Source organism: Eulemur rufifrons, chromosome 20, assembly GCF_041146395.1.
Source record: "Eulemur rufifrons isolate Redbay chromosome 20, OSU_ERuf_1, whole genome shotgun sequence".
Classification (NCBI taxonomy): domain Eukaryota; kingdom Metazoa; phylum Chordata; class Mammalia; order Primates; family Lemuridae; genus Eulemur; species Eulemur rufifrons.
This window is the reverse complement of record NC_091002.1, coordinates 45,350,344-45,366,581: the sequence shown is the minus strand read 5'-3', so window position 1 is coordinate 45,366,581 and position 16,238 is coordinate 45,350,344. Positions and strand designations below refer to the sequence as shown.

The following is a 16,238-nucleotide window of genomic DNA, read 5'->3' as shown; positions in this document are numbered from 1 at the left end:
CCAGTTGGCCGGTGACATCAGTAGCACCCCCTCAATTGTGATAACCAAAAATAGCTCCACACATTGATAAATGTCCCTTGGGAGGTGAGAACCACTGAAATAGACCCCAACTGAGAAAACGAGGGAGAATCTGAGCAATGCGCATGTGGTAAGACTGGTAAGAGGCTGCATCTACAAGCCAGCATCTGAGTTCAGGGGAACTGATGCTTCACCACAAACCGGGGTGACAAGGACATTGTGCAGTTGTGCATCCTTGTTGTCCTTCCTGTTCCAATGACTGGCATCACTGCCTGGTTGATGTCAGCTTAGGTCAAGACAGCAGCCCACTCTCCTAGTGCCCCATGTGTGTGCTCCCCGCAGAGCAGGGAGACCCAGTCCACCTGCTGCTGCCATCGTTTCTATGGCCCTTGCTGTGACCAGTACAGCGAGAACCAGGGATCGGTGTAAGATACCACATCATAGACCACGGTGCTGCTCGGACATCTGAGCTCGGGGCAGCTCCAGTGAACATCATCACTCACATACAAGTTTTGTTATGGTGGTCAAATCTCTGTCTCACCCATGTAATCCTTTTTCAATCAACTCTTTTTTTTTTTTTTTTTTGCTTAAGCAAATGTATTTCTGTACATGCAATCATCAAATCAATATCATAATCCACAAGTTGAAAGTTGACATAAAAATAAATGCAATGAAACAAAACATTGTTATTAAACGATGTCCTCTTGCTGTCAGAGATCTGAGCTGTTGTTTCTTAGCAACACAGGTAGATTAGAAAGTGTCCGAGATGTGTGTATGACATGCCGGCACCCAACTGCAATGTTTCTCTATAAGTTAATCCAAAAGATGAAACAGTAACTTGAAAAGAAAATGGCTTTATTACTGTGAGGGTCTCACATTTCTTTACCGTTATGCCTCCGTTGCCTAAAATCATCCCACATTTTGGGAAACACAGGTGCAATTCCTCGAGCCCTGCTCTAGGTGGATGTGGGAGGGAGGCATGGGAGACAGGAAGTCTCTCAATCTCAGCTCTCACACGTGGTAGAACCGTGACCTTGGGCAAGTTCATGACTTCTCGAAGTTTCAGTGACTTCATTTTTCAGATGTGAGTAATAAGCTCACCCAATCCTCACAGCGTGGTGGGAGACTGTGTTTTGCATTTAGGAAACAATCTGGCATCAAGTGAGCATTAAATTACAATTTGTTGTTGTGGCTGCTATTTTAACCCTTTGAAATGACAAAGCTGATGAGGAAGGATGCCTGGCTCCTGCTCACCCTCTTTAAAACTGCACCCCTTCTTTTGCACTCTCTATTGTCTTTGCCAACTTTATTTTTCACCATGGGACTCAATCTAACATCTATTTACTTTGTAAAATGTTTGCCACCGTCTGTGTCCCTTCTCTTGTATTGAATAAGTTTCGTAAGAGCAAAGACACATGTGTGCTATATTCACTGCTACACCTGCAGTGCTTGGAACCAAACCAGACACTGAGGGTACTAGGGGAACATGTGATGAAGGAAAGAACAATTCATTTGTACTGGTCCTTTCTACAATTCTGAGCTATCATCACATATAAAGCGATCACATACACCAGGGGGCCATCACCTACATTAAGGTGACCCCAAGACAAGGTATATTGATAATTGCCTAATTTTGCCTTAAAGGCCAGGAGAAAGTCATTCTTACTTTTAGGGATTACACGTGCTAAATTAACAGACGTCCAAAGGGGGATAGGACTTAGCTAAGCTTCTTACAGTGGTGGCCTTGTCTGGTTTGTCGTCACACCCTCACCGGAGCACGGTGTCTGCTAGACAGCAGGCGTGCAATAATCTGTTAAGATGATTATTAAAAAAGTTACTCTGTGGAGTAGAAAAGGGAACTTTCTCTTCTGATTTCATACATGCCTCTACTACTGGAACATTTATAATAAGTATACCTTACTTTTACAATTAACATTCTTTTTAGATAAATGCTAACGAAGAACAAATGGTCAAATAGATGACATAATTGTAGTTTCTGTTTTCTTGCAAAAGAAGAGAATTTCCATTCTCCTGATCGAGCCTGCGTGTGAGATTCAGCACACTTGTATTTGAATCACTCTGTTCAACGTAGTAGGGAGAACTGAGTACACTGTATTGTTTATTTGCTTTCAATTCTTTAATAAGAATGAGTATACGCTCTATGCAATAATTCAGAAATTAGGGATTACTGAGTAGCTTAGAATCAAGGAGACAGAATAGTCAAAGATTTCAGACATGCAAATAGACAAATAGAGACTATTCAAAAGATATCAGAACAATTGTCATTTTATCTGTAAACTCACCAATTCAAGGAGAAAACAATTTTATTCTCCAATGAAAATTATTTCACCAATTAGACTCTTTTTAGGGTGAAATGTGCAAGAAACAAATTATTTATTTTCCAAAACTGTTCAGATACCTTTACAGACAAAAAAAGAAAAAAAAAAATCTTTTTCCACAAACTTGTGCACTCCATTGAAGGAAAAGTATCTGTATATGCAATTTGGATTTTCACATATTTTTGCCATACCTAAAAATTTCTCTTAAAACGGTGTCAGAAGAATGAAACAGTCTCTCTCTGGCTGATAAAGAAAGGCGTTCATGCACAGTAATTATTTAGTACGTTCTGCCAAATGTCACCTGAGCTCCTCTCACTCCTGCAGGTGCAAAACTCAGGGTATTAATTTAAATCATTCGGGAGGTAAGGCGGAGTCTGACATTGAAGCCTGCTAACTCAGCAGCCAGCTGTAAAATTAACGGGGAAACACCCCCGACACCTGCCACCTTTCTTTAAACAATAACATTTCCACATGGTTCCATGGGGGATGTTGCTGCAGTTGGAACTTCATGTCAATCGGATCATCCCATAAAAACATCAGAGCCCCTGCAGTCAGATGCGCGTCAGTGAGGTTTCAGGGCTTTGGAGTGGAAAGAAACAAACAGAAGACTAGAAAAACCTCAAGCAAAATAAGCAATGTGTATCTCCGCCCCCCAAATAAACTAACTGTTCGTTATCTCCAGGGGCAATTAATTGTGCAATTGTGCCTTATTAAAAATTTTATATTTCAACTCTGAATTTCCGCAAAAAAAAAAAAAAAATAGAGATATGGTCAGATTGTCTTATATAGAGGGAGAAGGGGTGAAAATAGTGTGTAGAAGCCCCTGAGGACCTCTGATCCTCATAGTGCCCCAGGAGAGATGAACAATCCTGGCTGCATGTGCCTATGCTCTAAATTAAAAGAACAAATAGAGGATTCTAAAATTAAAATCAAAATAAGAACACGTATTCACTAGGGCACAGCTCAGGAGGCACATTCAAATTACCAAATTACCAATATCTTTGCAAGACTGTGGCTTATTGACGGATGCCTCCCCCATATTGAGACGGATTCCATGGAAAGGGGCAATATTCTGGCAAAATCATCCAAGATAGTTTTAGCGAGCTTTGGTTATGTAAGTCTGCTTTCTCTTCATTAGTGCTGCAGAAGTTAAGAACTAGGCTAATCTCCAGCCGAAGGTAAACCTTCTTAGAAATCTATAGAAGTCAAAGATCTGAGTGTGAGTCCTGAATTTACTGGGCTCATGACTTTGGACCTCACGCCTTTGCCTAAGTTTTTAAAGGTGGGAATAATAACCCCCTAGTTTATATGATCAGTCAGTGGCTTGAATTAGATTATGCATATAAAATGCTTAGCACTGTGACTTTCGTGTAGTAAGGGCTCAAAAACTGTTAGTGCTTATTTTCAATGGCTGATACACTTGCTAGAGCAGGGTTTCTCAACCAGATAATTGGACCTGATAATTTCTTGTTGCGAGGGACTGTTCTGTGCAATGTAGGACGTTTCGCAGCATCTCTGGCCCCTCTACACACTAGATGCCAGTGGCACCCCCTGCCCAAGTTGTGACAACCAAAAATGTCTCCGGACATTATCAAATGTGCCCTGGGAGCAAAATCACCCCTGGTTGAGAACCACTCTTCTGGAGATCAGCACCGTCGTGAGTGATAATGCTGTAGTCATGGTCAGATAGCTCTTGATTCTATTTGCTGTGAGCAATTATTAAATGCTATAGTGGACATATTACTTTTTAAAAACCTCACATCTGTTCCCCTTCTTATGGCAATAGTACCCCCTCGTGCCCTGGGAGAGCCAATCCCCACTGTGTGTCTACCCTGTGGGCTTTGTGTAAAGTGCTCAGGACAGCACCTGACACATAGTGAATACGATGGCCAACACATAGTAGAATTTATCTCTCTTCTTTCGGAGGATGGTGTCAGAAGATTCCAAGCCTCCTGAAAGTCCCCATAGGGAACTATAATGAAGCCATCCCAAAAGAAACAAGACTGTCAAATGAAACCTAGGGCCGCCATTTGGGCACAGAATTAAGCCAAGCCTGAAGCCGTCTGTACTCCTCAGACTTGGAGTTAAGTAAGACCCACGAATTTCGCTTCTGTGTCAGTTTGGGTTGACATAACTGCCTACTACAATGCCAGGCATTCTTCCAGGTGTTTTCACATGTGTCTTTATTTAATTTTCATAGCAATCTTGTGAGATAAGTAATATATTGTCCCCATTTTAGAGGTGGCAATAGAAGCTCGGTGAGTTAGGTGACGTTGCCAAGTTCCCACAGCAAGTATGTAGTAGAACTGTAGTTTTATTTCATTTCCTCTAATTCCCAGTTCAGTTTGTTACACATGCCCCATTGTCAGCTTTGGCAGGATGAAACGGGTGCCACTGAGAGGAATAACACTCAGTTCTGGCTCTAAGAGAGGCGGACTGTAGGCAGAACTTTGCCCAGGGTCTTTGGGAGGAGGATTCCCTGTGTGCTAGTGGATATCGTGAAACTTTGCAGATGCGCGTTGGATGTGTGAAAACTCTTTGCCTGGAGAGACTTAACTCCTGCTCACTTCTTGATGCAAGAGAGGGAGGAAATTATATTAGTGAATATAAACCTGCCTTGTTTTGAATACATCCAAAAATAGCCAAGGAGAAAATTATCTTCACTAATAGAGCAAGGCAGACATGAAAACTTCACACTTGGGGAAACACGAATGATCTTATTATCCTGAGCATCTTGATGGTAACTATAAAAATTCATCTTTATTTGGGTTTCAGGCAAAATATAAAATAGAAATATTAACTTGCATTTAACACTGTCTGTATCCTGCAAGCCCAAGTCCTGTTCCAAAGAATACCAAAGATACAATTTAGCAGAAGCCACAGCATCCTTCTGGGTCATCTACATACATTCTGCTTTTACCTACAATAACCCTGCAAGGAATTTACTACTCAGATCAACTTACAGGGGAAGTTAGGCACTTTGTCCAAGATCAACAGCTAGTAGAGAACAGAGATTAGAACCTAAGGTCTCCTGGGACCCCTGAATCAGTGCTCCCTATACTAGATACACCGTTCAAGAAATGAGTAAGATCCTAAGAACACAAATCCTGAACTTTCTCCTCCGTCCATTCAATCCCAAGTTTCCACCAGCCTCACAAAGCATGACCACTGAATAGAATGCTATACAAAATCAATAAATAGTCTATGTCCTTACGACATTGGAGGCACAGCATCGTGTAAACCAGGTTGTAGGTATTATACGTATCTGACTGCTGGAGCTCTTGGACAAAAGGACAGACCATCAAGGGGCTACCTAAGATATGGAATAAAACACTTTTATTTTCTAAGTCAGCATTTTATAGCTTTTGGTCAAAGACTATTGAAATAATTTTGGAATTTATGTCTCTAATATGTCCACACACTTTTCATCCACCATTTCTTTCATGTGAGCTACTTCACTATCTCCCAACATCCACACCTGTTCCCTCCATCCTCCTATTCACAGTGCAGTCAGACTGACCTTTACAAAATACGAACACAATTACATCACGTACACACACAGCCCATACGTGCACAGAGACTCAAATATACCTGCTTGCAAATCTCTATGGTTTCCCACAGCACTTAGCAAAGATATCAACGTCTTTTAAATAATCACCTAGATCCTTTACAGTTCTACTAGATTTCAATATGAATAAATTATTGTAGTAGTCATGTCATACCTGGAAAATTAATAAGATGATTTCAAAAGTTTCAGGTAGTCATGAGATACTACAAAAGTTTACTAAGGTTTTAACCCTCAAATACTACCATAAAAAGCCAATCGAAAAACAATTTTAAAATTTTAAAAATTTTAAAATATTAATAGTTGATAAATACTACCCAAAACAGGCCCAAAATCTCCTGACTGATGCAGAATTCTCTTCCACATCAATATGAAATACAAATGGAGGATGATACGAGGTTTGCAGTCATAGAAAAGTCTATTTCTATTATAAAACATTTTCTGTATTTAAATTTCACTGGTTACAATTAATACATAAATAATTTCTGAGACCCAGAGGGGGAAGTACACCGACCTTACCCAACAAATTCTTAATTTCTGCAGGGATTTTCCCATAAGGACAATAAATAAGTACTTCGGACAAAAGAATAACATTGCTCTAAACATTAAAGTTTTATTTTTTGTGATGACCTTTGCAGTCTTGGGAGATTCACCAACTTGTTTGTAGGTCCTTGAAAATAAAGTAGGCCTGAGAAAAGATATATGGGCAAAAAGAATTTTAAAACTTTCTAGGATAAAAAAAAACTTTCTAGGATCTGATAGTTGTGAAAACATCAGATTGATCGTATTTCTGAAAAGCAAATTTGGACTGATAGGACTTTGTTGAAAATGCAATGAGCAGATTAGTGTGAGGGGAGCATTACTGTCGTCTAGTCACATGAATAGAGGTCTTAGGGGTTTAGAACTTCTGTGTTTACCCAACTTATATCAAGTTTCATATTTTTGTCAAGAATAACTTTCTGCTTTTATAAACAATTTTTTTAATGTCACAGGTTGACTGTTGTCAACTTGAATGTTACATCAGGCCATATACAGAAGGACTTATATTTCTTAAAAGGTAGTCATTTAAAATTCTAAAATATAAAATTTACCTGCAGTGTTTTTAAAAGGAGTCTGAATTCTGGGGCAGGAGGAATGAGTGACAAGGCAAATGAGACACCGAGTAGAGGAATCTCTTGGTAGGCGGCGATCAACCCAATTACTAGCACTGTCTTCTCTCTCCCAGATCAACTTCTAACAGGAAAAAGGAAAAGCCCTAAAAGTGCACACTGGCTATCACATAAGCCAGGTTTAGAATTCGCCTCTTCCAGCATCGGCGGCAACCATTACACTGTGAGCACAACAGACGGAACTCAATAAACTGCAACCTGAAAAAGAGCCAACGGCCCCTCTTGTCGATACTCCGCTACGGTTAGCTCAGATGACAAAACATCCATTAAATAACAATATGCAAGTTTTCCAGAAACCAAGAAGCTGGCCTCTGTTCAGCCTGACCCACTCAATGGTACATTTTTTAACATTTTTACCTAGTTCAACTTCAGTTTGTGGTACGGAATCAACCTGCATAATGAAAATTCATATCATATTCGTGAGACATTAGAATCCTCCACAGGGGAAAAGCCATATTGAATACGTGCATATTTTACAATACCTTTCACATTACATAAACCCGATTCTATGAATTTCCTAAAGTGTACTCCAGGTTGGATCTCACATGTAAACCTAGGCCTCAAATGATAGGAGCCTGGAAAAAATAAACAAAAAACTGAAATAAAAAAAAAAAACAGTCATTAAAAGGCATTAAACTCACCTCCCTGCCTCAAATGTGAACCACGTGGTATCACGTCCATACCGCCGCAGGGCGCTTAGCGGCCAAGAGATGAGTTTGACTCTGGGATTCTGGATGTCCCAAAGACAGATACACTCATATGTAATCTGCAAGGCACATTCGCCATGTACATCTAAGTTAGGAGATGGCATCAAATACACATTGAATCTCTCTGGGAGAAAAACAAAAGGTTAGTCTAAAATCCCCAGGAATAAAACATCAAAGACATCGTAGGAACATAGAGGCATTTTAAAATAATTCAAGCTCACATTCTAGGTTTTGGTTGAACATTCAGAAAGATAAAGCTTTTCTCATAAATTAACCATGCCCGAAAATGATTTTTAAAATGCAGGCCCAAGTAATGATACGGCTTGGCTGTCAACATACACTAAACACTATTTACATGAGCAAAGATCATTTTTAGAATTTCTAAATTTGCATAATAAAAAATTTGTATGCCAATAAAAGACTAAAGCAATGAAATCATTAGAAGCAATTTTTTTTTCCTGCCAAGCACACATTAACTACATCCACACTTTTGTGTTCATAAAGATGCAGGTGCAAAGTAATTGTCTCATGGTTTAATGATATTAAAATTATATTGACCAACTTATAATTTCTATAACTAAATGAATAAAACTGTACCTCAAATTATTTAAATAAAATTCCACACTAATACTATGCACTTAATTGACCAACAATTTGGGAAAATGCCAAGGGATGTATTGGAACTAATTTTAACAAAAAACTTTCTTTAGTCAAATACTGAAAAAAATATTCATTTCCTTATTTGGATGATTGTTAAAATGTAACCAAGATTACTCTGAATAAACTGGTTAGCTGATTACTGCAATCAAATTCCCATCCCCACACAGTCACTGTATTTCTGTTACATTTCTGGAAAATTCATTAGGAAGTTATAGAGTCAAAATCTTTAAGTGAAATATGAACAAAAATACATACTATAGCAAACACATTTTCACCTAACCATCATTATGGTAGACTGCCTACATCAGACAAAATAGTGCATTACTAACAATTTTTTATTAGTGGTATTCTAATTGTTTTGTAATAAGATAATTATTAGAATTTTGATAGTAAATTTGATAGCAAATTTTGATAGTTGATTTTCGTAAACAGTAATGCCAAGATTGTGTTCATGAAATGTATTCATGCACATAATACTCAAATTTTCTAAATCATTTCAAACTCCCAATAACCAAGTATTTGTTGCTTTCTAGTAACTATTAGTTTTAAAACATATTCTAATGGAGTAAATTTCTCCCTTCAGAGTTCTGAAGCAAGTAGAAAAACTGTCTTCATTAAGTAAAAGGTAAGAGAGATCATTACCAATTTATTTATTTGGAAGTTCTACCTCACTCAAGAATATCAACAGCTATAGTGATGGACGTGATCATTTCAATTATAGTTACTTGAAGTCATACAAATTAATAATGTAACATTGAGATAGGTGAGTTTCATAGTAATCCCTAGTAGTTATATACCAGAGTTCTCATTTCCATTTGACGGAGGAGGAAACCGAGGCACAGAAAACTGGCATGGGAAAGGCAACTCCTGGGCACAGTCAATTCTTAAATTCAGTTTGTAGCTCTGCCAGGATACTGCTTCACAAATATAAATTTTTTAAAAATAAGTGCTGATATCCCATTACACTTTAAAATCTGTACGTTGTCAATACAGACTCAAGGATATCATCTGGAATCGAATGCTAGCTAGCAATTGGAGTGAGAGCAAGGTCTTGACCTCCTCTATGCCTTAGTTTCCTCATCTGTAAAATGGGGAAGTAACAATACCTATGCCATAATGCTGCCGTGAGTATTAAATAATCTGATAGGGTTAAAGAATCTTCTGCCAAATTGACACACAGCAGGTTACCTGAAATTTCTAACTGATATTATTAATGTAAATAAATTCATATCATGAATTGAAAAAATAAGAAAAATGTATACTGAAATATTAACACAGGTTGTGAGTTAGATCAAAGATTATTTTTACTTCTTTATACATTTTTATAACTCAACAATTTTACATAATGAAGATTTCTTTTGTTCTATTATATGGGGACAAAAACTGTTTTTCAAGAGAGGGGAGAGAATTTTCTCTACATACCACTCTGTTCTCTCTCAACCCCAGTAGCCAGTAAGTCCGGCTCTCCGAGGCTGATGTCATTGATCCGCGTCCCTACACACTCCATCTGGAGTACTTTGCACCACTCATCGGCCTCAAGATCTGTGGAAAGGCCCAAAAGATTAAACCGTAGGCCCAGCACCCGCTCCAAAGTTAAAAGCAACCCCTGCCCCCACCCCCGGCCTCAGACAAACCTGATTCACAAGCAAAGGTCTTGGAGGTATCGTCATTGAAATAAATCCCTATGGCGTGTTTCTTGGTGCTCTTTGGCAATCGAGCTACATTCTTCACGTTGTTGAGTTCTGTAACCTGAAAAATGAACAAGTGCAAGTTTGACCACACTCCCCGCAGGAATGTTTCCAATATACAACACCAAAGGTGAAGCACATCCCAGATGAGCACAACTCCTCGACAGAAGAGCATCTATGCATCTGAAAGCTAAGAAACATTTAAGTGAATTTAGTGTTATCCCTAATACATAGCAAGAATGGTTAACAAATTATCTTTCCTTACCAAATTTTCTGAAGCATATTAAGTGGCAAAGGCTTAAAACTCCATAGAGGTAGACAACTTATTCCAGTTTTTCCTTTTTCTTCCTTTTCTTCCATCCTCCAAAAGACTCCACCTGATCAACAGTTCTCATGTCTATTTCCATCACTGTGGACAGCTTCCTTGCTCAGTTGACTGCAAAAGCCTCCAAATACTCCAGCCCTTCAAAGCACTCCCAGGGTAAGTATCTTGAAGACATTGACCCGGAGGAAGAGAAGGGAAGGGTGGCCCAATTCAAAACCAGACTATCGCACTTAGAGATGGCGTCAGGAGTCTCAAAACTGCCCCCGACCTGAGGTTCAAGTCACACATTCCAACACAGAGAGTCCACAACGAATCCGGTTTCCCAAATACTTTCCTACTCACTCGGACTTACTCTTAGCTTCTCGGTGGCCATGGGGCCTCAGTGTTCGAGTCTGAGCACACTGCACGGTGCCACCTACTTGCTATCAGTAGGGAAATCTGCAACCCTGATGACTTTCTCTCTCCTTCCTCTCTCCCAGAATCCCTTGACGTCTTGGTTTAACACTTTTGTAAACTCCTCCCTCCCACAAAGGGTCTTGGCTCATTGTGTTTCCACAACAGTCATCCTTAATTCAGTTACATCCTGATCCTCTGCTGCATCAGAGGGGTGAGATATTTGGGTCTCTCCTGGGAGAAGGCTTAGGTGGCTTCAGGGTAAGTATTTATAAGATAAATAAGCCTTTCACAATGACAAGTTTAACCTCCCCTTAATATATCTCTTTTGTGCTGTTATACAAAAGCATCTGCCCATCATCAATCTTTGCCTGCTACGATGCTGCACCATTTCTCCCATCTATTACTCTAAATTGAATAAATGCCTGGCTCAGGAAGTAGGTGGGAAGAAAAATAAATATCCTCCATACACACATCAATCTGATTATTTCATTTCCCTGCTTCTTAACCTCTATCGGCCCTTTTCATAGTATGAATGCAAATTTCTTGGCATGCAATGTCACACCAGTGCTCCTCCAAATCTGCCCAAATCAATCCTGTCAGTGACTCAGCACTACGTATCTTACTCTCCAACCATACCAAGTCCCTCAGAGTTCACCAGATGCAGCTGTTGGTCTTGTTCGTTTATTTATTTTTGCGCACCATCCAGTACAAGACGCTGTCATCTTTTTACAACTACATATTGATATCTCCACTTCCCTTTTAATCCCCATAAATTCACTGTGCACAAGGCAGATGATTTTTACAAAACATAAGTCTGATTCCAACACTTCTATGCATAAAATAAGAACCTTTGATGACTTTTCATCGCACTTGGGACAAAAGTCCAAATCCTTAGACTGCCCGGCAAGAACCCCTGTGGTCTTCCCCACGCTATGTCATCAATGTCCCCTCTGCCACCTTCCCCCGGTGTTCTGTGTCCCAGCCACACTGGACTTTATTCAGTTCCCAGAAGTCTTAGCTTAAACTTCAGTTACCCACAGAGGCCCTACTGGACACCTCTCACCCCGACATCTAATCAGTCTCAAGGCTGAACCGTCCAGCGACATCCTCTGTCTTCCTTGTGGGATATTAGTTTAGTGCTTGGGCTTGCCTCAAGAGTAAAAGGTCCATATGGCAGGGATAGTTGTTGTCTTTTTTTTTTTTTTTTTTGACCACTGTCATGTTCCCTGAGTCAAACACAGAGCCTGTCACATAGCAGGAACTCAACAAAGACATGTGAACTAAGCTAACAAGAAACCAAACTCACCCATGAATTTACTTGCATGGGGCTTCTTCAAGGCAAATATCCCTCTCTCTCTTTCCTGCCTCTTTTCTCCAGGGAAATTTCACCTTCCTGGCCCACTTCCTCTGGAAAACTTGCCACGACCTTAGTATCCATTAATTATTCCTTTCTCTATGTTCCCATATGTGCTGCCTGAAGTGCTACTTTATTATCTGTTGTTGAACTTAATCTGTTTCTCGCTCCAGCTCCCAGCTAGACTCGGGTCACCTCACAGTGACTTACGGATGGACGAAATCAATAAAGCACAACCACACTGAGGCCAACCATACTGAGCGCCCACCAAATGCCACACCCGTGCTCAGAGTTTATTATATATGGATCTTCATAAAACCCCTATGAAATAGATATTGCTATTATCAGAATTTTTCAGATGGGAAAACTGAGGCTTACAAAGATTAAAGTCCCACAACCAAGTTCACAGCCAAAACATGGCAGAACCAAAATTCGAATGAAGCAAATTAACCCCAAAGCCTGTTCTCGTGACCCATCTGAAACACTGATGACTGACGCTAAAAACTTTCCATCATAGACTCTTCAGCCCCTGAAAATCACCTCCCGCTTGAAGACCTCTTTCTTTCCAACGTGGGCAGAAGCTGGGGTGGCAGCAGGTACACGTGTGCCAGCTTTACTCCAACCCTCTACGGAGACACGACATGAGTAGTCCACCCCCACCTGAAACACAGCAATGACTTCGAAATGTGTCATTTTATTACATATCCATTAAGGGCAAAGAAGAAAAGAGAGTCACCCGAAAGAGTCAGGAAACGTAGGGGGAATTGTGTGAGTCAGAACACAATTACCCACTTTGGAAATTGGTTTAGGAAATAAGCAACGCGTCACCCTCACCCGTCACCCTCACCCTCGCTCAGAGGAGGCAAATGACTATTCATAGAGCACTCAGGGCCATGACTGCATGTGTCAAAGGACCACTGGGTTTCAAAGCAACAGTCTCTGTCTCTACATCAGAACTACTCCTTGATGTGCATGTACGTGCACACACACATGCACACAACACACACATGCATGCACACACACATCTTACAGAATGGCAAACTATACAAATTCACAATGGAACCTTCCTCAATATATTAGTACATGCTAAAGTAGTAATGACAAATAACCTTTGCAGAGATCTTCATGCCACATAAAACTTTGATAAGATGTATTTATTTCCACTATCATTTCATTTTGCAAATGAGAAAACCAAGGGAGGACATACTATTCCTTTTACAAACAAATAATTTGCACCAGAAGAATCACTTTTGAGAGAGCAAACATGAGTTTTGATAAGGTCTCGAACTCTCATCTAATATCAACGCTATTCAAAATGGGGGCTACGTAAGTGTAACTGATCATCAAATTAAGCATCTGGGACCCTCACTGTCTCAGAGAGGATGCCCAGTCAGGACTGTGTGCAACTCTTTCAGTTGACCTTCAGTTTGAATTTCTTGCTTTTACCTTGTTTCTCAGATCAACCAGAAGTTACTTCCTTCCAGTCTCAAAACTGTTCAGGAAAAGTTTTCTCTGAGCCTCTGGAAATAGAGATTTTATTCTTCTTTTACAGCACAAAATAACAGACACACCCTGAACTCTACAAGAATTAGGTTTTTTCACATTATTTTGGTTCTCTATTAAAGCAGCTGGATCTACAGTGTATGTCTTTTTGTATAAATTCGCAGGTAAAATGATTTCTTCAAGGTGTAACAGTATTCAGGCAGGGAACCACTGAAGCACCATTGTAGTAGAACCACATTCCCTCTCCAAAAATCTTTCTTGCATCCATTCATTCATCAAATTTTAATTTTTTACCATTTATTTACTCATTCATTCATTCATTTATTTTAGTATTTACTCTGTATCAAGTACTATTCTATTCTTTGGAGATCAGAAGCTGAATGACGGGCCAGGCGCAGTGGCTCACGCCTGTAATCCTAGCTCTCTGGGAGGCCGAGGTGGGCGGATCGTTTGAGCTCAGGAGTTCGAGACCAGCCTGAGCAAGAGCGAGACCCCATCTCTACTAAAAATAGAAAGAAATTATATGGACAGCTAAAAATATATATAGAAAAAATTAGCCGGGCATGGTGGTGCATGCCTGTAGTCCCAGCTACTCGGGAGGCTAAGACAGGAGGACCGCTTGAGCCCAGGAGTTTGAGGTTGCTGTGAGCTAGGCTGACGCCATGGCACTCACTCTAGCCTGGGCAACAGAGTGAGACTCTGTCTCAAAAAAAAAAAAAAAAGAAGAAGCTGAATGACGGACAAATTTCGTGCCCTCCTGGAGCTCATATTTCAGAAAGGAGAGAAAATAAAGAAAGAAATTTACTACCAGGTAGGAATAAGGAAGTGAGGAAAAATAAAGCTGTACAGAATGATTTGGTGTAGGTATAAATTAAGCTGTTGTTTTAAGACAGGTGGGGTGGGGCGTAATCCCAGGTAACTGAGCTCAGCGAAACTTTGCTATTTTGCATAAGGAACCAAAGAAGCTCTTTCTGAAGAGAGCTTTTGAACAGAGGCCCATAAGATCTAAAGGAGTAAACCACATGGATATCTGGGCACAGGAATTCCAGACACAGGTAATGGTAAGTGCGAAGGTCCTGAGGTGGCAACTACCTTGTTTGGCAAGGACTACGTTTGCTTATAGGTTTAGCATTTGACTTCTGCCCTTGATATCTGCATTTGAGAGTAAACCACCCATGTAGCTCCCCTGCATCTACCAAGCCACTTTCTTCACACAGCTTTCGAAACTGACAGACCTAAGGAGATTAACATCTCTAAGACTTTTTTCAGTTTTTTGGTCAATCCAGTCAAAACTCATTTAGTTACTTTCTTTTCTGTCTTTTGTTTTTAACTGAAAATGCAATACTTGCATATAGTAGAAAACTATAATAATGCAAAGAGACAAACGATATAAAGTCTCCCCACACCCTCAGTCCTTCTCACCATATACACATACAAGAATATGTAAGTGTGCACTCAAGCATATATAACCATATAGTTATTTTTCAGAAGTGGGAACATACACACACTCTATAGGGATTCAATAAAACTATTTCTGTTTTAAATATAACCTTAACATTTTAGATTTCTATTCCAAAATTTTAATTTGGACTTCAATTGAAGTAAAATGTGCTATATGGATTTAGCTAGTCATGCTCTAAACCAGGGAGTGCAGCCCTCTTAGATTAACATATCAACCCCTATGTATGAATACAGCCGTCGTTTTGTTAAGATGTACGAAAAGTAATTCCAGATAATGAGTTCAGAGGTAGCATTCCAATCCCAGGAGCACAATCCCCTTGTTCTGGTTCTTCTACGACATCTGCACTCCTGTATTTCTATTAATATCCTGGCTTCCCCCATCCATGTCTTTGTCTTTAAGTCACAGCATCCCGATTTCCTGCTGTCACAGCTCCTTTCTCCATTATGTGCACGGCTGGTGCTGCTGTCACTCAAGTTCTCCCCCAGAGAATCAGACTCCTTCCCGGGAGTTTGGACGGGAGGAAAAGTAAGCTGATCCACTCCAGCAGGGCTGCCCTAAAGAGACACTTGGCTGCCACCAGTTGAATCCTCAAAGGAGTAAAAGCCCTTCCCGAGCCTGATACCAGGTGCTCCTCCACAGCCTCTGAGCAAATTCCTTCTCTGCGCAAGTTAGTCTGCCTCAGTTTCCGCAGCCTGTAACTACGGATAGGTCACATCTTCCCAGAAGATTCACTGAGGGAAAATCACTGCCTTCTTTCATAGAATCCCCCTCCTCTTCCCTGTTCCTAAGCAGAATGACTAGCTCTAATAACCTAGTGAGAAATATGGTTATTTTACACCAATCTTTATTTTCCGTCCAATCTCTTCTATTCTGAAATCATGTTTTTTTTTCTGACAGTCTTTGCTAATATGATGCCACCTTAAATCTGGTTAATATCATCCTTTCATGTACATACATTACCTGATTTACTGCTCATTACAACTCAGGTATGATTATTCTCATTAGATATGGAACATAAGTTTAGAAACATGTACACAGGGAATATGTCCATA

The 16,238-nt window shown here is 40.0% G+C and overlaps 1 protein-coding gene across 2 annotated transcripts in view; it reads right to left on the bottom strand.

The window, feature by feature from the left end:
• The window catches only part of DOK5 (docking protein 5), a 142,564-nt gene that overhangs the window by 39,002 nt on the left and 87,324 nt on the right, over positions 1-16,238 (bottom strand). For both annotated transcript variants that reach the window (XM_069496069.1, XM_069496070.1), the window contains exons 3-5: positions 10,093-10,207; positions 9,881-10,000; positions 7,733-7,922 (exon numbers count right to left, since the gene is read on the bottom strand). In XM_069496069.1, the coding sequence (XP_069352170.1) occupies positions 7,733-7,922; positions 9,881-10,000; positions 10,093-10,207 (425 nt within the window). The remainder of the gene's footprint in view (positions 1-7,732; positions 7,923-9,880; positions 10,001-10,092; positions 10,208-16,238) is intronic.